General features: G+C 40.8%; 1 protein-coding gene across 1 annotated transcript in view; it reads left to right on the top strand.

Moving 5' to 3' along the window:
• LOC101682482 (solute carrier family 4 member 1 adaptor protein) overlaps positions 1–20,090 on the top strand; it is a 33,988-nt gene extending 13,898 nt beyond the window's left edge. Inside the window, exons 6-14 of the mRNA XM_004777493.3 lie at positions 5,074–5,234; positions 6,532–6,601; positions 7,190–7,376; positions 10,734–10,845; positions 12,632–12,872; positions 14,636–14,722; positions 16,015–16,082; positions 17,486–17,555; positions 19,753–20,090. Of these exons, the coding sequence (XP_004777550.2) occupies positions 5,074–5,234; positions 6,532–6,601; positions 7,190–7,376; positions 10,734–10,845; positions 12,632–12,872; positions 14,636–14,722; positions 16,015–16,082; positions 17,486–17,555; positions 19,753–19,802 (1,046 nt within the window). The 3' untranslated portion in view covers positions 19,803–20,090. The remainder of the gene's footprint in view (positions 1–5,073; positions 5,235–6,531; positions 6,602–7,189; positions 7,377–10,733; positions 10,846–12,631; positions 12,873–14,635; positions 14,723–16,014; positions 16,083–17,485; positions 17,556–19,752) is intronic.
• Positions 20,091–26,646: the final 6,556 nt, after the last annotated feature.

The following is a 26,646-nucleotide window of genomic DNA, read 5'->3' as shown; positions in this document are numbered from 1 at the left end:
AGACTTCCAAAAGTTCTGATTTTGTGCTCTGCTGCTATATCATTTTCTGGTGCCAGTTTACGGAGGCTCCCTTCCCTTGTGGTAAACCTTCTGATATATCGCCTTGGATTCACTTCTCCACACCTCCTACCTTGCAGCAAGTAGTCACTTTTCTATTTGTAGAGTTGCAGCTATTCTTTCCTTAGATCTCTGGTTGAGTTCACAAGTCTTCAGAATGATTTGATAGCTGTCTAGCTGAATTCAGGAACCAGATGAAACTAAGGTCTGCTCCTCCTCTGCCATCTTGGGCTATTGACCTTGAGTCATGTATTCTAAACATTATCTACTTACTGTGTTAAATTAGTGTTTAGTATTTCCATGATTATGTTTATGCAAATATTAGTCACAACTGAGCAATTTTTGTTTCTGTTTTTCCTAAAGTTAATAATGGTGATTGTTTTTCATGTGTTTGAATTTTATAGCTCTTGGTCATTCATCTCTCACCTTTCAATAGCCTTTCAGTATATTTTTCCGCATGGTCAGTCGCATTCAGTAATTGATCAGTTCTGACTTTTGGAAACATTTCTCCTGAAGAGCACTATTATTTTAGGGCTTACTGCTCTCTAGACCTGCTGCAGGACTGACATCTGGGTGGCTCAGTTGGTTAAACATCTGCCTTCGGCTTGAGTCATGATCCCAGGGTCCTAGGATTGAGTCTCACATTGGCCTCCTTGTTCTGCAGGGAGCCCACGTCTCTGCCTGCCGCTCCACCTCCTTTCTCTCTCTCCCTTTCTCTGACAAAGTTGAAAAAAAAAAAAAAAGCTGGTACAAAAGTGGAAAGTGTGCATGATGGTAGTCTTCAGTGGATTTCACATCTTTGATTTTTCTTAGCCTACTCTCTTGTTTTGGTGGATATCCTCTAGTAGATTCCTGAGAAAGGATATATAACAAGTAAACTTTATTAAATTCTCCATTCTGAAAATGTAATTATGCTAGCTTTACTCTTGGTTAATAGTTGGTCTAGGAGTAGAATTCTAAATTGGAAATAATTTCCTTCACGACTTTGAAGGTATTACTCTTATCACCTATATCCAGTGTTGTTCTCACAGTCCAAAACTGTTCAGAATCCTAATCAATTATATGTCATTCCCCTCACCCCCTCCACCCCGGAAGTTCGTCAGAGTTTCCCTTTGTTCTCAAGGTTCTGAAACTTAACTATGATGTACCTTTCTGTTGGTCTATTTTCATTCATTTTTCTAGGTTCTTACTGGGTCCTTTGGTCTGGAAAAATTTTTTTTTTTTTTAAGATTTTATTTATCCATTTTAGAGAAAGTGAGCAGGGCAGGGGAGGGGCAGAGGGAGAGAATCCAAAGCAGGCTCTGTGCTGAGCCTGGAGCCCAACTTCGGGCTCAGTCCCATGATTCAAGAGATCATGGCCTGAGCTGAAATTAAGAGCCAGAGGCTCAAGGGACTGAGCCACCCAGGTGCCCCTGATCTGGAAATCTTTTGACACTTCAGGAACATTTCTGGAATCACGCCATTAATCATTTTATCCCTCTCTTTTCTCTTTCTCTCTGGAATTTTGTTCTTTAGATAGTGAACATCTTAGACTGACTGTCTAAAGTTTCTTGTCTTTTTTTTTCCTTTGTGTTTTTATCTCTGTCTTTTTGTTCTTTCTGGGAGATTTATGCAGCTTTATCTTTCTGTCTCTATTTTGCTATCAAGATTTTAATTTCCAAGGCTCATTTTTGTCCTCAAATATACATTTTTAAAAGAATTTATTCATTAGAGAGACATGTGCACACATGGGAGTACAGCTCGGGGGAGGGGTAGGGGATGAGGAGGAGGAGAGAGAGAAAATCTCAAGCAGACTCCATGGGGAGGCAGAGCCTGACACAGGACTTGATTTCACCATCCTGAGATCATGACCTGAGCCAAAATCAAGAGTCAGATGCTTAACCAACTAAGCCACCCAGGTGTCCCTGAATATTCATTTTTAAAATGTAATATGCCATTGTTTCCTGGATTGTAAATATCTCATCTCACTGCGAATCTGTGCTCTCCAGGTTGTCTTTTCTTTTTGTTTGTGTGGTCTCTCTATCCTGCTTGTTAGATGTGTTTCTCAGCTATGTAGTCCTTGATTGTAAGTTCTTATCTGGGGACAAAAAGGTGATTGACAGCTTGAATTATATAGGTGGGACTTACTAACTTTCAGCAACAATATAGAATGATGTGGGCCTTTTTGGAGGGGGGGAATTCCTCATGTAAATTTCCTTGGGTATTTCCTCTTCTGCTGGCAGGATTCCTCAGAGAATATTCTTCTAGTCTCCTGCATGAGATTTCTAGGGCTAAGTGCTGGAAGATGGCTGAGCAGAATCTCAATACTGAGATAGTCACAGGACAGTACTATTTTTAGAATAGAATAATATATGCCCTCAACTCAACCAGTCAGTCCACAATGCACAGACTTACTGTCTTACCCTTTCTAGAGATTAACTTCTGGGTTCTTTCTGGGGATGGGAAAGAGGTAAGTAGGCAGGGAGGAGGATCTGTTTCTCAATCAGCTTTTACTCATTTCTGCTTATTTTAGCACAACTATCCATCCCCAGTTCCAGATCCTTTTGTAGACGCTGCAGTATCATCAGACTGATTCTCTGCTTTCCTCACTGTTGGATTAGAATTTATCTTTTTTTTTTTTTTTAGCTCTGCTAATTTAGTTTCGACTTGTCTGTCTGCTTTCTAATTTCCAAAAATTTGGTGTTGCTATCCCTTCTCCCATTCTCCTTTCTTTGCAGATTTAGAATTTTTATTTATTTTATTTTATTTATTTATTTTTTAAGTAAGCTCTATACCCAGCATTTTTAAATAAGCTCTATACCCCGAGATCAAGAGTTGCATGCTCTACCAGCTGAGCCAACCAGCTGCCCCAGTAGATTAGTGTTTGTATTTATTTATTTTCTTTATTATTTATTTATTGTCAGATTAATGTTTTTAAAAAAAATCTTTTCATTGTAGCATTAGTAGGATATGGGGAAAGTGAAATTAGATATGTTCAGTGTACCATCTAACTTGGAAATTATGAAGTTTATATTAATAAGGACTGTTTGGGTTGTAAATAATGGAAACCTAACTCAAACTAGCTTAGGGAGAAGAGTTATTGGCTCCAGAACCTGCGAAGAGTAGCTTACAGGGTTGAAAGAAGAAGTGCATGAACCATAACTTAAGTTCTGGTCCTATCAAGCCAGAACTCTCAGTATCACCAGGATGCCCTAAAAGCTGTATGTGTGTATCTGTGTGATCCTTTTCATGAGCGCATGGTTTTATTTTGCAGATAGATTCGTACCTAGTCTGGAAAAGCTGGCTGCTTACAGAATTTGTATCTTCCCTCTTTCATAATCTCATTGGAAAGAGAACCCTTTTTTCCTTTTATTTAATATAAATATGAGACTCTTACCGATTGGCTTTGGTCACTTGATTACCTCTAATCCTGATGGAAGGAGGGAAGAGTTTTCTAGAAGAAAAGGGGTACTTTTACCAGAACAAGGGGAGTAAGATGGCATAGAGTAGACCAAAAATTAGTAGCTACCATAGTCCCCTCTTCATGAGCTTTCCATATTTTTCACTGTTACAAACAATGTTGCACTGATACATGTGGGGTAAATTCTTATAAGTGGAATTGCTAGGTCAGTTGGATTTTTATTATTGGACAGATGTTATGAGATTGATCATCAAAAGGATTGTATCAATGTACATTCCCACCAGCTGTTTGAGAGTTCATTTCCCCATACCCTGGCCAAACTGGGCATTATTAATCTTTTCATGTTTTTTCTAGTCTGTAGGTAAGAAGTGGTATCTCATTATTTTAATTTGTATTTTTTTTTAGATTTTTTATTTATTTACTTGACAGACAGAGATCAGAAGTAGGTAGAGAGGCAGGCAGAGAGAGAGGAGGAAGCAGGCTCACCGCTGAGCAGAGAGCCCTGTGTGGGGCTCAATCCCAGGACCCTGGGATCATGACCTGAGCTGAAGGCAGAGGCTTAACCCACTGAGCCACCCAGGTGCCCCTAATTTGTATTTTTTAATTATTAAAACGTGTTTAACATCTTTAAAAATTGTTTTGGCCATTTATATTTCTTTTTCTGAACTGCTTTCATTATCCTTTTAAAAATTTTTGGAATGGGACGCCTGGGTGGCTCAGTTGGTTAAGCAGCTGCCTTCGGCTCAGGTCATGATTCCAGCGTCCTGGGATCGAGACCCACATCGGGCTCCTTGCTCCGCAGGGAGCCTGCTTCTCCCTCTGACTCTGCCTTCCACTCTGTCTGCCTGGGCTCGCTCTCACTCTCTCTCTCTTACAAATAAATAAATAAAAATCTTTATTAAAAAAATTTTTTTTTGGATTATTCGCCTTTTCCTTATCTTTTTCCTTTTTTACTGATTGGTTTTTGGGAACTTCTTGCTCATTAAATAAATTAGCCCTTTGTTTTAATTCTTTTATTGTGGTAAAATATACATAATATAAAATTTACCACTGTAAGCATTAAATGTATTAAATACATTCACATTGTTGTACAACCATCACTAGTACCCCTCTCAAAAGTTTCTTATACCCACTGAAAGCTAACTTCTCATTCTTCCTTCCTCCATCCCCTGGTAATTACCATTCTACCTTCTGTTTCTGTGAATTGGGCTACTCCAGTTAACTCTAAGTGGAATCCTGTGTGCCTGGCTTATTTTACTTAGCCTAATGTCTTCCAGGTTTAACCCTTTGTTTGTATATGTAGTTTGACAGCTTGTTGGGTCTTGCAGTACTGATAGTGATTTTTAAAAATCTTTAAAAATATTTTATTTATTTATTTGACAGAGGGAGAGATCATAAGAGGGCAAAAAGGCAGGCAGAGAGAGAGAGGGGGAAGCAGGCTCCCCACTGAGCAGAGAGCTGGACGTGGGGCTTGATCCTGGGACCCTGAGATCATGACCTGAGCCGAAGGCAGAAGCTAATCCACTGAGCCACCCAGGCACCTCTGATAGTGATATTTTAAGCTGCTTATCTACTTGTCTCTTTTTTCTTTTTTTACCATTTATTTTATCTCCTAGTATCTCGGAAAAGGAAAGCCAAGAACTGGGAAGATGAAGACTTTTATGATAGTGATGATGACACCTTTCTTGATAGAACCGGCCTGGTTGAAAAGAAGCGTCTGAACCGAATGAAAAAAGCTGGGAAGATAGATGAGAAGCCAGAGACCTTTGAATCATTGGCAAGTTTTATTTATAGAAGTAGCTGTGGTAGTTTAATTTTTAAATAAGATATTATTCAAATTTGTTTTATAATTATAATTTTTAAAGCAGTAGCATTGAAATCTGGTCTGAAATATGACTTTCTTGATTTATTTTATTTTATTTTTAAAGATTACTTATTTATTTATTTGACAGAGAGAGAGAGAGAGATCACAAGTAGACAGAGCAGCACGTGGGTGGTGCGGGAAGCCAGCTCCCTGCGGAGCAGAGAGCCCGATGTGGGGCTCCATCCCAGGACTCTGAGATCATGACCTGAGCTGAAGGCAGAGGCTTAACCCACTGAGCCACCCAGGCACCCCAACTTTCTTGATTTTAAATTTGATAGTAACAAGAGTATTACCCAAGTTGGAAAATATTTGGCTTGCTGCTAGAGACTCTGTCCACCTGTAGGTGGATTTTTTTTTTTTTTTTTTTTTTTTTGTTTGGCAGACAGAGATCACAAATAGGCAGAGAGGCAGGCAGAGGGAGAGAGAGGAAGTCTGTAGGTGGATATTGATGCATGAATGAGCATTCTTTGGATACTATGTTAAAACTACGAAAAGAAAGGAAAAAGTTCCAAATTGGGCCATTCTGAGGTGAAATCAACTTTAGACTTTTGGCAGTCAAGAATTGTGAAAGGAATTTTGAGGAGTATAGTTTGGTAATAGTCTTAAACTATATATCCTTCATGAAACCATCACAAGTTAGCCTGTGTTTTCACTATATATATATATTTTTTTTTTAAAGATTTTATTTATTTATTTGACAGACAGAGATCACAAGTAGGCAGAGAAGCAGGCAGAGAGAGAAGGAAGCAGGCTCCCTGCTGAGCAGAGAGCCCGATGCGGGACTCGATCCCAGGACCCTGAGATCATGACCTGAGCCGAAGGCAGCGGCTTAACCCACTGAGCCACCCAGGCGCCCGTGTTTTCACTATATTAAGTAACATTCAGAGAGCTTTAAAACATTACCCAACATCTGTTTTTTTGATTCATCAATGAAAACAAATGCCTTGAGTTCTTTCTTTTGAGTAATGTCAAGTCTGTATTCTATACATATATTTTGTTTAATTCTGTGTTAATTCAGAAGCTAACTCAATTCAGATTAATAAATACATGAAAATTGTTAACTCCATAAGATGCAGATTCAACTGGAAATTCTAAATGCATCCTCTTAAACCTTGTAACAATAATGAAAATAAGAAGAGGAAGACAGAAAAGCTACCATGTTTTGAAAGAAGAAAAACATTTGCTGACCCTGTTAATTTGGGTGTTACAGGTTGCAAAGTTAAATGATGCTGAAAAGGAACTCTCTGAAATTTCTGAGAAACTGAAAGCCTCAAGCAAAGGTAAGTTAATGATCCATTAAATAAGTTTATAGTAGGCATCTGCCTTATGTAGTGCCCTCTGCCAGCACTGAGGCTAGTTAATAAGATACAGACCTTGGAACCTTTCTAAGGAGCAACACAGCATCTTAGTATTAGAAAGAACACTATAAATTATTTCATTTAAACTCTGTGTAATAGATGAGGAAAATGAAGCCCAATGAGGCAAAATGATGTCCCAAGGTCTTCAAGCTATAACCTGTTTTCTTATTCCCAATATGAGTAATGTTCTCTGACCAGTTTTATGTGAGTGACTTTTTTTTAAAAGATTTATTTGTTTTTTTTTTGAGAGGGAAAGAGTATGCAGCAGGGGAGGAGGGCAGAGGGAGGAGAGTGAGAATCCCAAGCAGACTTCCTGCTGAGTGTGGAGCCTGAAACAGGGTTGATCTCACGGCCCTGAGATCATGACCTGAGCCAGAATCAAGAGCTGGACACTCGACTGACTGAGCCACCCAAGCGCCCCTGTTAGTGACTTTTCTCTGGAAACTTTGGCTGAATTTTAAAAGATTTGAGGCCATTTTTCTGAACATATATTATTCCTTTCTTGGACAGCCCTGTCAGAGTCACCATCTCAGGACTCTTTAGAGGCATTTATGTCAGAAATGAAATCCGGGAGTGCATTGGATGGTGTGTCCCGGAAGAAACTTCACCTGAGAACTTTTGAACTGAGGAAAGAACAACAGAGACTTAAGGGATTGATAAAAATTGTAAAGCCAGCAGAGATTCCAGAGCTGAAAAAGTAAGTCTTAGTTATACTTGAAATTTTAAATAAGCATGTTTACATAGATAACATTTTGAATTATGTTATTTTCTTAATATTAGAGAATAGAAATAAAATATAAGAAACCTTTTAAAGCACAGGAGGCAGTGATTTCATAGAGTCTAAGCCATTTCCTTTGTGAAATACAGACTGCTGTAGGGTTTTATAGAAAACTACAGTGATTCCTCTTTCATTAGAAGGCTTTTTTTTTTTTTTTAATAAGATTTTATTTATCTGACAGAGAGTGAGAGAACACAAGCAGGGGGAGTGCAGAGGGAGAGGTGGGGGAAGCAGGCTTCCTGCTGAGCAGGGAGCTTGATGCAGGGCTCGATCCTAGGACCCTGGGATCATGACCTGGGCCGAAAGCAGACCCTTAACTGAGTGAGTCAGCCAGGTGCCCCAAGGCTCTGAATTTTTTACTTAATCTTTTAATGCAGAGTAAATTTCTTTAAAAAGCAACATGCCAAAAGGCTGATTTTGGTAATATATAAAGACCTTGAATAAGTGGACAACCATCTACCAAAGAGAAAAATGGGAAAAGGGTATCAACTGAAAGGCCACTGGAGAAGAAATACAAATAACTCTTAAATATATTTTAAAAAATGCTCTATATTGTTCATAAGAGAAATACAAATATAATAATGTAATAGCCATTTAAAAAAAAATATTTTTATTTATTTATTTGACAGAGATCACAAGTAGGCAGAGAGGCAGGCAGAGAGAGAGAGAGAGAGAGAGAGAGGAGGAAGCAGGCTCTCCGCCGAACAGAGAGCCTGATGCGGGGCTCGATCTCAGAACCCTGGGACCATGAGCCGAAGGCAGAGGCTTTAACCCACTGAGCCACTCAGGCGCCCCTGTAATGCCATTTTTTAATCTATGATTTTAAAGCCACAGATGAAAAAAATAAAAGTGCAGATTGTCATTTTTGCACCTGGTTTGTCATTCTTAAGAACCAGTTGATAACTTCAGTGTATTTAAATACCTTTGTAAAAAAAATCTTATTTATTTATCTATTTGAGAAAGAGAAAGAGAGGGAACACAAGCAGGGGAGCAGCAGAGGAAGAGGGACAAGCAGGCGCCTAGCTTAGCACAGGGCCCGATCATGATCTGAACTGAAATCAAGAATTGGTTTCCCAATTGATTAAGCCACCCAAGAGCCCCTATACTTAAATTCTTTTTTTAAATATACTTAAATACTTTTAAAGTGGAATTTCTTCTTTTAAAATGGGGGAAGGCATAATCCCCTAAAGTTGATTTTATTAGTTAACTTTGATTTTGTGAAAATTATTGGAAGAAATTAACCTAAATCCATTTTTCTGAGTAATTTGTAAACAACATTTTGGGAATAGTTTTTCCCAGATTTAGCTAATGTTTGTGAGTGTGCAGATGTTTGTATGAGGTGTGTGTGTGTGTGTGTGTGTGTGTGTGTGTGTGAGAGAGAGAGAGAGAGAGAGAATAAGATCCAGTCTTTCAATTTGACAGTATTTTCAAATTTTGTTCTATGTGATATCAACAAATTTTGAAATCATTGAATAGGTTGCTATGGAAATGAGCGACTCCTAGTGAGCACAGTTCAGGTAGGCATCTCAAAAAGTGGTATTGCCTAGGTGGGATCACTCATGTATGAAGGCAAGTAACTCACTTAGGAAGTTTCTTGTTTTCTTTTGGCCTGTGCAGTCCTGTACAGCACCCAGTAGTCTCCTGTGATATTAAAATTAAATGAAATTAAAAATTCAGTTCTTCATTCAAGTTAGTCAGATTTCAAGTCCTCAATAGCCACTTGTGGCTAGTGGCTACTATATTGGACAGCACAAATGTAGAACATTTCCATTATCGCAGAAAGTTCTGTTTGGATGAGCTGCTATAAGTAGGCTCAGCATGGAGCCCAACTTGGGGCTTGAACTCAACCACCAAGATCAAGACCTCAGTTGACATCAAGACCTGAGCTGAGATCAAAAGTTGACCACTTAAACGACTGAGCCAGCAGGTGCCCCATGGACAGTGCTGTTTTAGATGGTCAGTAAGCATTAATGTAGCCCTTTACAAATGTGTACAAAACCTGTAATTTGATGCTAGGGGTGTTGCATAGATGAATATCTAGATATTGGGAGACACTTTTTTTTTATGGGGATATAAAGGTAAAATGTTCCTGGAGCCCTTGATCATCTGTACAAAAAATTAATCCCCAAATTACTAGCAGTTTTATTAAAAGATTGATGTGTAGTTTGGATATTTCATGCAGTGATTCGTAGGTCAGTCCACAAAGGCTGTCATCCAAGTGGTATTTCATTTACTGATAGTGAGGAGGGGCGTTAACACTCAAGTTAGACTCCCTGGCTTTCGCTCTCAGCTGTATGAATTATTTTTGGGCATTTAGAGGCAAGTTATATAGTTCCTTTGATCCTTGCTTCCTCATCTGTAAATTAGAAGTACTATTGATGTTGAAAAATGACATGAATAGGGGTGCCTGGGGCTCAGTCAGTTGGGCATCCGACTCTTGGTTTCTTGGTTTTGGCTTGGGTCATGATCTTCGGGTCATGGAATCAAGCCCCACATTGGGCTCTGTGCTTGGCAGGGAGGCTTGGGATTCGCTCTCTCGCTCTGCCCCCCCACCTCCCCCCACTCATGGGCTCTCTTTCTCGCTCATTAAATAATATCCTTAAAAAGGGAAAAATGACATGAATAGCACTTGACAAAGTGCTGGCCTATGTGTATTATTATTGTCATCATTGTCCTATTTCTGTTATACCTAGCAGCTATTTGTAACATTGTATTTGTGGAGAAAGGATGAAAACTCCTGAGGCATAGTTCAGGGTAAACAAATAACAGTGAGTTTTATTCTAACCAAAATCTTTTCCCTTGGTAAGTCATCCCTGTGAGAGGGCTATGTCAGTGTCCTCTAGAGCCTCCCCTCTTGCTGTGTGTGTGTCTGCTTAGTTTTTCCTCCCTTTCCTACTTTAGATCCTGGCCTTTAGATGTATGTACCTTTTTCCTCCTCTTCTTGAGGATTGAACTTCCAAACTTTCTACCTAACACCTTTCTCCCCGACCCAAGCAGCTCTTGATTGTGATCCCGTCCTCTGCCTTTTCATTTCCGTGGGGTGTCTTTGCTTGTCCTCCAGACCAGCCAAGCTATTTATTGGAACTGAAAAATATCTGTGTTGCTCTTGACTTTGTCCGTGGATACCAGAATCTTCCTGAAGCCTTTGGGGATGGGCTGTGAAGGATAGTATTTGGCAAAGGGTCTTTAAAGCCAGGCACGCAGGATTCTTCTGGTGTTTTGGATAAAATCTTGGCCTCACCGGAATAGATGTGTATAATTGTTCTTTCTTCTTAGGACTGAAAGTCAGGCTACAGATGTGGAAAACAAAGCTAAAAAGCTTACATTGCCTCTCTTTGGTGCCATGAAAGGAGGAAGCAAATTCAAATTAAAAACGGGAACAGTAGGGGTAAGTTGTGGGTCATAGTGTTAAACTTTCGCTCTTCAGTCAGTTTGCATGTAACTAATTTGTACATTGAACATCAGTTTATTAATTTGTGATGAATGTTGCATTTAAGAAATGTCTTTTTTCCAGGTGGGTAGATAGTGTAACATTTGTACTCGGCTAACATTTGTTAGTCATGTAGTCCCTGCACCTGGCCCTGCCATTTGGCGTTCAATCCCTCTAACACTTTGTGATGTGTGGGAATTACCACCTCTCACAGGTGAGGAAACAGTGTCAGAGAGGTTAAATATGAGGTCACATCATCATTAAGTGATTACTAGACTGGCAATCAAATCCAGGTCCTCTGTTCTTGAGTTTTGTGATCTTTCTACTGTCCTCTAGCACTTCACTGGTGAATGTTTCCTTTGCATACATCCCCCTTTACAGATTCAGCTTTTAAAAGGTCTTATCACCTAAAGAGCAGAACCTTGTGTGTTAGCGTGCGAGGGCTGCCCTAACCAAACACCACAGACTGGGTAGCTTAAAAGACAGAAATTTAATTTTCTAACAGATCTGGAGCCTGGGTCCAAGATCAGCATGCCTTGGTTTGGAGATGGCTGCCCTCTTCCTGCATCTTCCTGGGGTCTTCCCTGTGTGTACTTGCACCCGTGGGGTCGCCCGCTCCTCTTACAAGAAACCAGCCATCTTGGGTTAGGGCCTCAGTCTAACTGCTTTCTTTTAACTTACCTCTTTAAAAATTTTATCTATAAATATGTTTACATTCTGAGGTACTAGGGGTTAGGACTTCAACATACGAATTTTGTGGGGACAGAATTCAGTCCTCAGGACCTTGAATTAGGGAAAACTGCCCTCTGGTGGCAGAAGCCTGAAGTCTCAGGTTCACCTGAGAGGCAGGCTTTTCTGTGAGGGTGAGGGGAGAGGAGGTGCTTATGTTTAGTTAGAGGAAAAACTCTTTACTAAAAAAGCTCTCTAAAGAGGTTTACTGAATTCAATCCTATATTTAAGAAATGATATGCCCAACATATACTTTGGTATCTCTCCATTCCTTAATCTTCAATCAACCTTTTCTTTTTCTAATAATTTTATTAAAAGGTTTTGATTAGAATATTTGGCTTTATTCAAGAAATGTCTTCAGGTGGCGCCTGGGTGGTACAGTCGGTTGAGCATCCAACTCTTGGTTTCAGCTTAGGTCATGATCTCAGGGTTGTGAGATTGAGCCCCAGGTCAGGCTCCTAGCTCAGTGCAGAGTCTGCCTGAGATTCTCTCCCTCTCCCTTTGCCCCTCCCCTTGCTCTCTCTCTGTCTCTAAAATAAATAAATAAATCTTAAAAAAAGAAATGTCTTCAGGATCTATTTTACTGATTTACATGTCTCATTTCTTTGAAATTGTGTTAAATCTAAAATGAAAAAGCTGTACAAATGATCTGTTTCTTAGAAATGTGTGTCTGTTACCCCTGGAAGATTTTGTAATGAATTAAGATCCTTTAACACCATGAGGGGTGACAAGACAGAATTCCTGCAGCTGGCACCTGCAATAGATGTTAGTTCCCACAAGCTGTTTCAAGTGTCCCATACTTAATATTCTTTTGATCCTAGAAACTCATAGAGGTATGTGTTAAACGTCCATAGATGGGCAAAATCTCATGTGCAAGTCCTCCCTCCAGCATAATTCTGCAGGGTTCATCAGTCTAGAGAGGTTAGACATTTCATATATTTAGCTTAATCTCCTTGAAGAGATTTGTCTCTGTCATTATGTAGCAGTGTTTGTTCATGATTTGTTTCTTTCATAGAAGTTACCCCCTAAGCGTCCAGAACTCCCTCCAGCTCTATTGAGAATGAAGGATGAGCCCGAAGTAGAAGAGGAGGAGGAGGAGGAGGAAGAGGACGAGGAGGGGGAAAAGGAGGGAGATGAAAGGGGGAAAATGGAAGCTGGAAGCAGTAGGCTGCAGCACGAGACAGAGCCAGAAGATGCAGTGCAGGAAGTGAGGCCTCCCACTGACTTCACCTGTTCTAAAGAGACAAAAGCCCATGGTAATATTTTTCTCCTTCTTCCTGTGCTGTTCAGTGGGGCGTCTGCATTGATTGCGCTTAGGTTTGGAAAGCAAAACCAGTTCTTGGTTGTGTATTTTGACTTTGTGGCACTTTATGGTATGGGATACAGCTGACTCTGGAAACATACTTTTTTGGTCTTTCTTGGACTATTTGTCATTATTTATCCTCATTGCAGAGCAAGAGCAGGTATTTCCAGTCTATTCCAGAATTATGGAACATTGAAAGCTGTGGAATCTGAAACCACAGCTGCTGTGGAACAGCCCAGAGCTGCTACCATTGTGTGATTGGTGGGCAGTAGAAGAGGGTGCATGATGGGGCCTGATCAAGTAGTCTCAGGGTAAACCTCCCCTTGGTCATTATTTTCCCCATCCCTAAAACAGAGACTAAGCATCACACTTCTTAGGAAGCATAGTGCCTTATTCATCTTTTTGTCCATGGTACCTAGCGGAAAACCTGGCACACCGTACTCACCCACCTTAGCCAGGATTTGACGGCAAATGACAAAAGAGGGAAGTGATTGGTTTGCAAATATGTTTTCTTCTGATTATGAGGAAGGTGTATTCATTTTTAGAAACTTTGGCTTACACATAAAAGTCCAAAGAAGAAAAGGGAAATCTCCTGCAGTCTCACACCCAGATATCATTGTTCATCTTTTCAGTATCTTGTCCCTTGTCAACTGCAGGAGTTACTTTCCTGCAGGGTGGCCAACCCGTCTGGCATTGTTAAGACTTCACAGAAAATAGGGCGCATGAGGAAAAACAGAACAAAAACCGACATGAAATATGCATGGGAATGCATGCATGCATGCATGTTGCTTCCAAAACAAACCTGGCTTATCATCATAAAGGCCAGGCCTGGTATGGAGGCCTTTTCTTGAATCATTCTTAGTTGTTTGAGAAAGAAACGTTTCTGATTTTTCATCTGTGAAGAGCTCTTTTGTTTTTGCATGCTCCTTTGTTTAGTTACTGGCAAAATGCTTAGCCTTTTCAAACAAGGTACTTACACATACTTTTTTTGTGAGTCCAATCTTTGATCCATACCTTGTGAGGGTGGCGTATAAACAGATTAGTAGGAGGCCGAGCAATAAGGATTGTATTTATTTTGTTCAGGGACCACAAGAAATATGTGTATAAAAATAGCAGATTTTAAAATTTGGTAAAGACACATTACTGAGTAAATCTGCAGTTGATTAGGGATTACTCTAGGCCTCTGTTAGGATTGTATTGTATATGCTGTTTTATAACCTATTTTTTTCGATGTCTTAAAATACTCTTTTAAAATGTGGAGTCAAATGAGGAGCACAGTGGTCCATCACATGCTGGTGCCGTGATTTATTTAATCACCCCCTATTGTTAGACCTGAACATAATTTATTATTTTTGCTATCCTAAACATATTGCATATATAATAAATCTTCGTACTCATCTCTGATTGTGTTCTTTGAATATGTTCCTGGAAATAGAATTTCTAGGCCAAGGAATATGTACATTTTTAAGGCTTTTGGTAAGTAGTGCTGAAAAGTTTTAACTCCGAGTTGGCCAGTTTTTAAAGTGGAAAATTGATTTCTCTGTTAAACATATGGAGGCACATTTTTTGGAAAATCTAATTAAGGTTATTGACGCTAATGATAGTAAAGCTGGATGATTATGTATTTATGTAGCTTTTCTTGCTTTTGTTTTTGTTTTCTTGGTTCCCCATTATGAATTAAATAATAACAATATGCTCTGGTTCTGCATTTTATAGAAAACATGTCTCAACTCAGCCAAGAGGAACAGAATAACGATTATCAAGAGATTAGAGAAACAGCTGCATCATGTGAGGAACCCTCAGGCAAGTAGTGCAGCCAGCTCCATTGCTGCTCTGCATACAAGCAAGCAGCTGGTGTCAGAGAGGAGGGGTTGGCGGCTGAGCTGAGGCAGCACAGAGAGCGGCCTTTTAGACACTGGGTAGGTGCTCTGCCAGGACCCTGAACAGAACTGGAATACATGAGAGGTTATGTTTGGTGCCATCCCATTTGCCTTTCTTAATTCCTTTTCTGCTTCCTGGGGTTTCGTCTCCTGATCTGCAAAATTCCTAGTGCTTTTGCGCTTCCCTCTGCCCATGCAAAGCCCTCCGCAGCTTTTCATCTCCCAGAGATGAATCTGCCTATCATGGGAGCAATTCCAAAACTATTAAGGTAAATTGGTTGAAAGATTGGCCTTTCAAATGCCTCGTTTGGGGGCACCTTGGTGGCTTAGTTGGTTGAATGTCTGACTCTTGGTTTCAGCTGAGGTCATGATCCCATGGGTTGTGGGTTTGAGCCCTCCATTGGGCTCTGCGCTCAGCACAGAGTCCATTGGAGATTATCTCTCTCTGTCCCTCCCTTCACTCGTGTGCTCTCTCAAATAAATAACCTTTATTTATTTATTTATTTAAAGATTGTATTTATTTCTTTGGCAGAGAGAGAGCACAAGTAGGCAAAGAGAGGGTGAGAAGCAGGCTCTGCTGAGCAGAGAATGGGACACAGGGCTTGATCCCAGGACTTTGGGCCAAAGGCAGACACTTAACTGACTAAACCACCCAGGTGCCCCAATAAATAACCTTCAGGGAAAAAAAAAAAGGATTGTTTTTCTACTGTTCTAACTATAACAGTTGAACTGTAGAATGGTAAAATCAACCCCATTTTTCTTTCCCTTTTCAAATGGTGTGATTATATTCAAGCTTGTAGAACAGCCTTAGGATTGAAAACTAGAGTTATTAGCAGAGAGGAAATTCTCTTAAGATAGTCTTTATAGTAGAAGGAATTTTTTTTTTTTTTTAAAGATTTTGTTATTTATTTATTTGACAGAGAGAGAAATCACAAGTAGAGAGGCAGGCAGAGAGAGAAGGAGAAGCAGGCTCCCTGCTGAGTAGAGAGCCCAAGGTGGGCCTCAATCCCAGGACCCTGAGATCCTGACCTGGGCAGAAGGCAGAGGCTTAACCCACTGAGCCACCCAGGCGTCCCTATAATAGAAGGAATTTTTGAGAATTTGATGGTTACGTGCTTTTTTCCATTTTTATAATGATCTCTTAGGGGGAATTTTTTTCTGTTTTACTTATTCTGAAATAGCTGTTGCCTCTTGCTTTTCTTTTTCTCAAATTAGCATCAAAGAATGAACATCAGAAAAACAGAGATGAATTGAAAAAAAAGAAAGCTCCCGGTCCAGGCAAAGTAAGTACTTTAGCCGTAATCTTCACCTCTCTAGAAGTAAAAATGAATCCCTTTGTCATGGGATTAGAAGAGTGAATTTTTAGGGATTGTCTTAGCAGAGTTCCCAATTGCCTAATACTCACTCTTTTAGAAGTCTGGGCTCTCTTTTATTTCTGAATTTTTATGTTTTCAATTCTCTATTCTTGTCTCCATCCATACTGTTCCCTATAACTCTGCATATACCTCTTTGATTAATTTGTGAATCTTTGTTCATATCCTTTTATGCCATACAAAGACATTTGAATAGTATATTTTTATTTGACTATTTTTATTACATAGAAGATAGAATGTAATATTCTACATTCTACATCAGGATTTATTATTTTTTAACCTATTGTGGAAATCACTGTGTATCAGTTTACCAAGAGCTTCCTACTGTATGGATGTACTCAACTTAGCCAGTTCCCTACAGGTGGACACGTGGGTTGTTTCTAATCTTTTACTATAACAGTGCCATAATGAATAATCTTGTGTATGCATAATTTTATGTGGCTATAGTAAGTTCCCCAAAGTGGGATTGCTAGATTGTGTCAGGAGGTCCCCAGGACACCCAGGCTAGGTCATTCACAGGAGTCCTCACAGGACTCAGCCTGTGGTAGTACTCATAGCTACGATGTACTAGAGTAAAGGATACCAAGTACAGTCAGCAAAGGGAAAAGGTACAAGGGGCAAAGTCTGAGGAAACCAGGCATAAGCTTCCAAGAGTCCTTTTCCACTGGAGTCACATAAGACGTGTTTAATTGCCCTAGCAATGAGTTGTGACATCTTATGAAATGTTGCTAACCAGGGAGGCTCATTAGACACTCAGTGCCCAGGATTTTTATTGGGGACTGATCACCTAGGCACCTCCTGCATGTCATGCCCCCAAATTCTGTTCTCCCAGAAGAAAAATAGATGTTTAGCACAAACCATATTGTTTTTATAGACAATTTAGGCACAGTGACACTTTTATCAGGGTAGTAGGAACCTTCCTGAAATCCAGGTCCCCAGATACCAGGCGAGGGGCCAGCCTTAAAACAGGCCTTTCAAAGGATAGTCAGTCTTGCCCTGTTAACTCTTTTCTGCACCTAGATCAAAAGACAAATGCCAAATTTCCCTCTATGTGGGTTATACCATTAGAACTCATACCTCTGTTAACAGTCCCTTTTAGAAAACATCACTTCACTCTCACTGACTAAAAATCAGTTTGTTGAGACTTTATGAGAAAAAGTCAAGGTTCAGAGAGAGTGTGTTCCACCATTTTTTGGGTTACTTATGTCAAGGTAATTAATGGAAGCTTTTCCCTTAGTTTTTATTTGCTGACAGGTATAGGGACAATAGAGTTAGGTTATTTTATTCAAAAGAATTTTATCTTTTCTTTGTAGCTTCCAGCAACACTTTCCTCCAAATATCCAGAAGATGACCCAGACTACTGTGTGTGGGTCCCACCTGAAGGTAGATTGTTTTTATTACTTTTCTTCTCTTCTGAGACTTATTTATTTATATTTCTGAATAGGTAATGTATGTTTAAGGTTCAAAATAAAGGTGTTGTAAGAGTATGTAGTGGGATAGGGCACCAGGTAGTGTAGTCAGTTAAGTGTTCAACCCTTGATTTCGGCTCGGGTTGTGATCTTAGGGTCATGAAATCGAGCCCCGTGTTGGGCTCCTCACTCAGTGCAAAGTCTGTTTGGGATTCTCTCTCCTTCTGCCCCTCCCACCGATTGACTCAGCATGCTCTCTTTCTTTCTCTAAAATAAATAGGGGCGCCTAGGTGGCTTGAGCTAACTTTTGCTCAAGTCATGATCTCAAGGTCCTCAGATCAAGCCCCCTGTCTGGCTCCCTGCTCAGCAGGGAGTCTGCTTCTCCCTCTCCCCCTACTGCTTCCCCTGCTCATGCTCTCTCGCTCTCTCTCTCTCTCTCAAATAAATAAGTAATCTTTGAAAAAAAAAAAATCTTAAAAAAAAAAAAGCATGTAGTGGGAATGTTCTCCCTTCTAGGGAAACAGAGTAAAAGATCTAAAGAGACATATCAATCAAATACAGTTTGTAGTTCTGCTTGAATCCTTATTTGAACAAACAACTATTAAAAAAATATACACCAGTCAGATAATTTTGAACACTAGCCAGATGTGTGATGATACTAGAAAATTATTAATTATTTTAAAATGTGGATGATGTTATGTTTTTTAGAAAAAGTCCTTATCTTCTAGGACTGTGTACAGAAGTGTTTACAAACGGAATATCTGGGATGTGCCTTAAGATAATCCTGTAGAAGTAGAGGATGAGGGAGCATGGAGGGGGTAATGTCACATATTGTTGTTGTAGCTGGGTGATGAGTATATGGAGATTCATTACTTTTTTTTTTTTTTTTAACTTCTGCATGTCTTTTGCATTTTCTTTAAAGGTTTTAAAACAACTACTACTGGCTCTGCTTTAGCTACTTGGTGTTTTCCTCTAAAGCAAGCGAAATATCACCTTATGACTTCTTATATATGTCACATAAAATGCTTGTATGAGCAATTAAATACATAATATTTCACCATTGTTTTTACACAAATAGAAGCATATTCTTTTTTTTTTTTTAAAGATTATATTTATTTATTTGGCAGAAATCACAAGTAGGCAGAGAAAGGGAGAAGCAGGCTCCCTGCTGAGCAGAGAGCCTGATGCGGGGCTCGATCGCAGGACCCTGAGATCATGACCTGAGCTGAAAGCAGAGGCTCAACCTTCTGAGGCACCCAGGTGCCCCTAGAAGCATATTCTATATCTTGCTGTTCCGCACTTAACACTATATGGAGATCCTCCCATAGCTATTTATAGATTCCTTCCTTCCTTCCCTCCCTACCTCCTGTCCTTCCTTGTAGCATAGTTCTTTTTTATGGTACAGATAATACCTTTACTTATTTATTCCTTCAATTTTCCTTCAACGAATATTTGCTGTATTTCCAGTTCCTTCAATGAATATTTGCTGTATTTTCAGTTTTGCCATCACAGACAACTCTGCATGGAGGAGAGGGGTTTGGGGGCTGGGGTAACTGGGTGATAGACATTAAGGAGGGCAAGTGATGTAACAAGCGCTGGGTATTAAATAAGACTGATGAATCACTGACCTCTACCTCTGAAATTAATAATACACTGTATGTTAATTAATTGAATTTTAAAAAAATTCTGCAATGAGCAACTTCTAACATAATACTTTTACAAGTATAGAGGTGCATATGTAGAAAAAAATCATGAAAGTTAACATGCTGGATCAAAGGCTGTAAACATTTTTAAGACATTGTAAATTGCATTCTGTCGAGAGGATACAGCTTATGTTCATACTTAACACTCTTAAGGCAATATATGAGATGCTTGTTTCCCATGTGCTCATCACAAGTTGCTTTTTCTATGGATCAGGTTTCTAATATATTCGTAGTTAATAGAAATTTTAGAAATTTTGTTACTAGAAATGTTTGCTTTTTATTGGCTAGTAAATAAGGGTAGAAATGAAAAGAGGACCGTATTTTGAAACCGTATGCAAAAAGGCGGAGTTGTAGAATAGAAAAAACCTCTTTTGTCTGTTTTACTTTTTAGCCCGCTGATATCTGGGTATCTTTTCCCTCCCGAATTTAGGAAATTGAATGTGTTTCTTTATTTATACTCTGATCTAGGGCAAAGTGGAGATGGCAGGACCCATCTGAATGACAAGTACGGCTATTGACTGCTTCAGAATCCTAAAAGAAGACCTTGTGGACCATGTGACATGGGATATGTAGGGTCCTATATCAAGTTGAATGTCCAGAGAAGGAGTTCAGGTGACCTTTTGTAAAATCTGGTGACTGGCCTTTTCTTTCATGGCTCCCTAAATTTATCTACTCATCTGATTCTCTTGAATTTGGCATTTATTTTTTAAAGTGTTTGTGTTTGTATGTAAAAAGAAACGACACAGTTTGAGAATGGGTAAAGTGAGAGACATAACCCTATTAAAAGAGAAGGTGAAGATGTGTCATGTTTGCTTAAGACCACGATGTCTTTCATTAAGTTTTAGGAACTGTGCTTCTCCTGAGGAATGGGGTGCTTCTGGCAGTTAGACTCTAGACTTCACTGATATGGCCTTCTCAAATAAGTGGTGAAATATGAGGTCACGCCACAGTGTGGCTCTGGGTGTCCCCTGTCATTCCTGGAACTAAATGTAGATACAGAATGGGGCTTCCTACTCCCTCTTAGTATAACCTTGTGCCAGGTTTGATAACAGACCCTGATTTATCAGGACACAGGTCAGGATCATAGTATACCTTGTGCACTCAGGCATCAGTCCTGATAAAAACTCAGTCCTTTCAATGTCCTGGACTCTGACCAGTCAGTTTAGTCACTCCTTCTCCTGTGGAAAGGTGCAAATAGGGTCATAGAATGAAAAGCTGGAAGTGTTTTGCCCAGTGTGGGGCTTCTCACTTCTGTGGAGAGGAGACTAAAAGGTTTTCCTCTCTGGAAACACAAAGAAATGCAAGAAGTTGTCTTATATCCCACAGTGCACCCTCTTCCTCCGCAAACATTAATGAACGCCTCACTCCGCAGGGAATGAAGGCCTAAGAGTAGAAGCAAGGTGGTGAGTTTGTGGATTAGGCTGGAGGCAGACCCAGTGAGCAGGCAGGAGAAACGCTGTGGCCTAGCAAGAGAGTGGATGAGGGTGATGTTTTCCTTTTTTTATATACGGTATATATATATATATATATATATATTTTTTTTTTTTTCCTTCATTATATAGCATGCATGAAGTAGGCAGGGAATAGTAATGAGTAACTCCAATTACCCAGACAGATGTGGGAAGTCTGGTCTGCTGAAAGCGATGCCTTTCATTTCTCAAAAAACAATACCAATATTGGCATTATGAGAAACTACTATTTTGAGCTTCATTTAGACCAGCGGGGAAGAACTTGATGTAAGAGGTGACAGGAATCTGGGGGCAGAGTGACCATGCCATCTTGGTTTGAAACTGCAAAGGTCCAAGCCATGTCAGTGGCCTTCAAAGGTGAAACTCTTTATTCAAACAAAATCGTATGTGGGATCCTGAGGTTGAACAGGTAAAAATATATCTACTGTGGTTTAAATGTGGGCACAGAAGTGGGCTCGATAGATAAATCCCTGCATGCATCCTCTCCATCTCCCCTCGCGGCATTCCTTAGGAATCCTAATTTAGGAAGGCAGATTTCTAAGTGTTCTGGAGACACCCCCCCCCCCGAAAGCAAATAGGACTCTACTTGACAAAATAAAATAGATGTCACTTGTATAATTAACATCAGTGGTTGGTGGCCTTGATTGAAAAGATGTGTGCCGGAGTCTTAGCTCCCTTTACCAAATAGGAGACTTTGGGGACATGACTTAAATCTCCTGAGCCCCAGTTCTGTCTTGTGTGAAGAAGGGACAGTAATGCTTCCTGCTCTTTGAACCTCAGATTTGTTCTAAGGATCGAATGAGATAGTGTAGAGGGATGTGCTATAATAGGGCTTTGAGGGCATTAGTAGTTGTCCCTCACTACAAACAGGAGACAGATCCTGACCTGTGGGGCTGCCCCTCATTCATGAGGCAGGAGATGGGATGAAATCAGTGGTTCTCAACTATGGCTCTGATGTGATCCCTTTTAAGAGGTATTCCAGGTGAGATTTTTTTTTTTTAAGATTTTATTTATTTGACACAGAGAGAGAGAGAGATCACAAGTAGGCAGAGAAGCAGGCAGAGAAAGAGAGAGTGAAGCAGGCTCCCTGCTGAGCAGAGAGCCCGACTCGGGGCTCGATCCCAGGACCCTGGGATCATGACCCGAACCGAAGGCAGAGGCTTTAACCCACTGAGCCACCCAGGTGCCCCCATTCAAGGTGATTTTAATGTGCAGCCCAACCTGTACAGCGTGGTCAGCAAACCTTCTCCGTTACTGGCCAGGGACGCCAGGCTTTGCAAGCCCTGCAGTCCCTATCACAGCGACCCTACTGTGCCACTGGGGGGGCAAATGGCATAGGCAGTACACAAATGGATGAGTGGGGCTGTGTTCCAGTAAATATTCCTAAAAACAGGTGGCAGGCTTGATTTGGCCTGCAGGGTATCATTGGCCAACCCCTGCTCTAAGCTAATTCATCTTCAGGGTTCCATCTGGCTCAAGGTGTTTACAAGAACTTTAAAAAGTAATGTGTGCCTCAGTTAATGGTTGTTTGAAAAGTTTCTATTCAAAAGGCTAATTATCCCCTCCTAGACAGGGAGGTTGCAGTTTTATGTTACCAGAAATCAAGGTAATCCAGTTTTATTTTCACAGAAAAGTAAGGTTTTTAGTCATACTGTTATAGCAAGAACACAGTCAGTTAACTAAAAGCAGGGTATCCCTGGTCAGCGGTCTTGGTCTCCCCAGGAGTTCTGTATCACCTCTGCCTTTATATGTAAAGAGCAGTGGAAAGCCATTTGGGTGTTAGTGATGGTGAAGGATCAGATTTGGGTTTTTAAAAATCCTGGAAGTTACAGGGTAGAGGAAGGAGGGACGAGGACAAGAGGATGCAGGAAGCCAGGTTAGAAGTCTGCTACAGAGTCCGGGTGAGAGATTGTGGCGGCTTGCACTAAGTAGAGATCGAGATGCAAGAGGTACATGGGTCCTAGCAGTATCTTGAAAAGTGGAACGGCTGAGACTGAGTGATGGGTCGGTGGGAGGAGGGGGTAGAGAAGAAAAAAAAGTTCTCAGAGGAGAAGAAAAGTTCAGTTTGGGACAAGTAGAGCTTGATGTCCCACTGAGACATCTAAATAAAGGTGTAAGGAAAGCAGGTGGATACAGGAGTCTGGATCGAAGGAGAGAAGGCTGGTGAGCAGTTGCTGTCTTCCACCATGTGAGCCTAGGAGTCCGGGCACAGTGGGTGAGGGGTTAAAGACCAGGAGACAAGCAGGAAGTTTGCAGGCCAAGTCTTAGATAGCTGATTGCCCTTTCTTTGGTTTGAGGGGCACTTTTTTTGGTATGGGTACTCATTTATTGGAGAAAAAAGGTAAAAAGTAGGTGTCACAGTGAGCAGCGTTCTAGAGAGAGAAAGTCAAGGATAAATATTTAACATTACAAGTCTCTTTGTCTGCTTTAGGAAATTTCTAAGGAGTTTGCATAGTGTCTGGTACATTTAAATGTTGAGTGCCTGCCTTAAGCATCTTCCCTGAAATTGCTGCAGTCTAGGATAGGAATTACGAAGCCTCATTGTCTCCTTGTAACCCAAGCCTTTACCAGTTACCACTTCATTGGAACTGGATGGAGTTAGCTCTTTTGGGAAATATGACACAATTCCCAACAAACTTTGAGGCTATTAGCCACCGCCTGGGCATCTGTTGCTTTACCACTGAAAAGCTGCCACCTTCCGGATAGGGTGTGACAAGTAGCCAGCAGCTGTGGCTGGCTTCCTGAAAGTGGGGACCAGAGGGAAGCTTGCCAGCCCAGCCCTGAGGTAGTCAAAAGCAGGAATCCAAGCCCCTGGCGGGGAGACTGTGTTCCCATACAGGGTTGGTCCAGCCCTGTTTGGACCCAACCAGGTTGGACAGACTGCTGGGAAATGACATAAAACTCTCCCTGACCTTTGGGAAGTGGGTCACAGCATTAAACTCCCGTGGTCTCTTCTGTGACAGGCTGCTCTTTGATCCTGAGATTCCTCACTTGATGTGGGCATTGAGAACAATTTTCCAGATTTCTTCTCTCGCCTCAGAGTAGTCTTTGCCCTGCTTTGTTTGGCCTTAGAGGTTTGGCACATCCATAATCCAGGGTGGGATTGAGGCTTCCATCCTGTGCGAGACCGGAAGTTTCCCTTCCCCCAGTAAGAGGAGGTGGGTTGGAGGGTTCAGCATGGGAGGGAACAGTGGTTCCCACCAAAGGTAGCTCCATTCTCTTCATCCCCCAAGTCAGTCTTAACAATTTCCGTGTGTAAAGTTTTAGGATTCATCTCTTTGCTTGCCCACTGCCCTGACCCAAGCTCTCCCTCACCGCATGACTCTTTACAGAGCTCCCTTCCTCTTGTCTCTGCCTCATCGTGCTCTCCTCCACACATCTGAATTATCCCTGAGCAGGATTCTGAGCTCTGAAATCTGGAAGGTTCTTCAGTATCCGAAGGGTGAGGTCGAAGTTCATTTGAGGCTTTAAAATCCAATCCTTGATTATAGGGTTCCTGTAATTTATGATCATCATATACCCCATATGCCCTTGTCCTTTCTTTCTGCCACCTCACCAGGTGTACCCGGTACTCTACTAATAATAGATTCTTTCCCCAAACACATTTTTTGCTTTTATTTCTTCCTCTAATTTCTATCAAGCTTTGCTGTACATGATCTTAAGCCTCGGTTTCCTGGTCTGTCAAATAGAGAAAATAATGCCTCTTAGTATTATGGAGATTAAATAATAGATACCTACAAAACCCTTAGCTGTGCTTGATGTATAATCAGCTCCCCCCAAATGTAGCTATTATTAGTATCACTGTGGTCTTCCTTGTTCACATCTGCTCATGTCTGTCATTTTTTTCAAAGTCCAGCTTGAGTCTCACTACCTTCAGAAAACCCTGATTCCCATGGTCATCATGAATCTCTCCTTCCCCACCAGTCTTGTAGCATTTTGTGTTTTACCTCTCTGGTGGCCCTTACTCCTCGGCCCTATGTCCGTTAATTATATGTATGCTTCAGTTAGTTACATTTGTAAACTTTGTGAGTTCTTGAGGATAGGAATTATGTATCTTATTTTGTACCCCACCCTTAACCTGTATCACTTACCGGTTCACAAAATGAGGACTCTGTTTATTGTTGCTTTAAATGAGTGGGTGTTGGAAGTTCTGGTCCTGGCCCTTTCTACTCTTGGGACTTCCGGGCAGAGAAGGAATACCTCAGGGCTGCCTTCATTTGCATGATCTTGCTCCAGACAAACTGGACAATCCAGGAACTGACCATTTGTGTAGGGTTAATGCAGAGGGCCTGGATTCCTGTCCTGCTTGGGGCAAAACCAGGCAGAACTACCCCTTCCCGTCAGAAAGCTCTGGATTCCAGCAGCTGGCTTTAATTTGGGCTTTAATTCCTCTGCTGGCCCTGGAAAATCTTCATCTTGAGGGTTGGCTCTGGTTTCCTGAGGCTGTCACGCACACCCCTTCAAAAGTCAATGCAGCGGTGTCAGAGAATGGCCACAAGAGGACAGTAGAGACCCATTACTATGCAGTCAATTTGTGCGCTGGGCTGAAAGCAAGAAGAAAATGTTTGAAAGCAGAAGAAAGAGTACAAATCAGAGAAAAAAATAAAAATTCTGAAAGAATTAGAGGCAGCAAGCTGGTTTGGCTCACCAGTGTCTTCCTGGGCCCAAGACCTGAGAGCAGCAAGTTAGTCAGGGATGCTGGTAACCCCCAAATGGTGCTCCTTAAATCTCTTCCCAACTTGTTGTTGCTGGTGCTTCATTTTACCTTGAGAAAGTAATTCTCTAGTAGTAATGCAAATATTCTGTGGAGGAGTTTGGGCACTGCCTATCTAGTACTTACACACTATATTACAGCTTTATGGTTTTTTACAGAGAATTTTTCACACTTGTTTCTCCCCATCTTTATTGAGGTGTAATTGACAAAAATTGCATATAATTAAGATACACAACTTGATATTTTGATATATCATGCCCATTAAAAAAATCTGAATCTCCTTTTCGTCTTAAAAGGTAACAAGAAGAGATGTATCTTGTCACATTCGTGGTGGAACCGAGTCTAGAGTTTCTCTGATCCCAGATATTTTGCTTATTCGTTGTAGCTTTCCGTTACTGATGTTTGTCAGCTCTTGAGTTTTTAAGAGCAGGGACTACATCTGATTCATCTATGTCTCTGAATGGTGTCCCCTTTAATTTTTAGGACTGTGACTGCGTGTGTGGTATAAGGCCCTGCCCTGTGGGAGGTGACTTCCATGATCTCTCCCTTACCCTCCCTGATTCAGGAACTTTTGATTTTGAGGCCCTAAAAACAGCAGTGGTTTCCCCAAGCATTGCCACTGGCTGGCCATTTCTACAAAGGCAGCCATTGGCTGCCAGTCTGTGAAGATCCATCCTTAGTAATGTGGACTTGATATAGGACAGCTGGACAGTTTCTCAAAGAGTGCACTGGATCCCTGGTGTTATGAGAGTTACTTTAAGGAAGGAAGATGAAAATGTTTAATTTTAGTAGTTGCACATATATTACTTAGACATATATATAGATGCATAAGTATTATTGCTTAGAATGAAGTCAGTTTTTAAAGTGAGTTTATTTAAAGAAAAGTATTAAGTAAACAGTAGTATGGTGATGTGCAATAGCCAAAGACCATGAAGCAGGTGTACCAGTGATTCAGGTTCAAGGAATTGCTGTGAGATGGGAAGATGTAACTAGAGTCACAAAATTCATTTCAAGTCTGGCTCTGTGACCCTCAAGCCATGTAGCCCTGATTAAGCCCTAAATGAGCTTCGGTTTTCTCATCTGCACAGTCAGAAAAGAATTCTTGCTCTACTTCCCTCAAATGAGAACAAATTAGAGCACACTGACACCTGGGAAACCCCTGTGCAATTTTCCAGTGCT

Source organism: Mustela putorius, unplaced genomic scaffold (genome assembly GCF_011764305.1).
Source record: "Mustela putorius furo isolate JIRA1106 unplaced genomic scaffold, ASM1176430v1.1 tig00537293_pilon_pilon_pilon, whole genome shotgun sequence".
Lineage (NCBI taxonomy): Eukaryota > Metazoa > Chordata > Mammalia > Carnivora > Mustelidae > Mustela > Mustela putorius.
The sequence above is the reverse complement of the archived record's forward strand: the minus strand, read 5'-3'. Positions and strand labels throughout refer to the sequence as shown.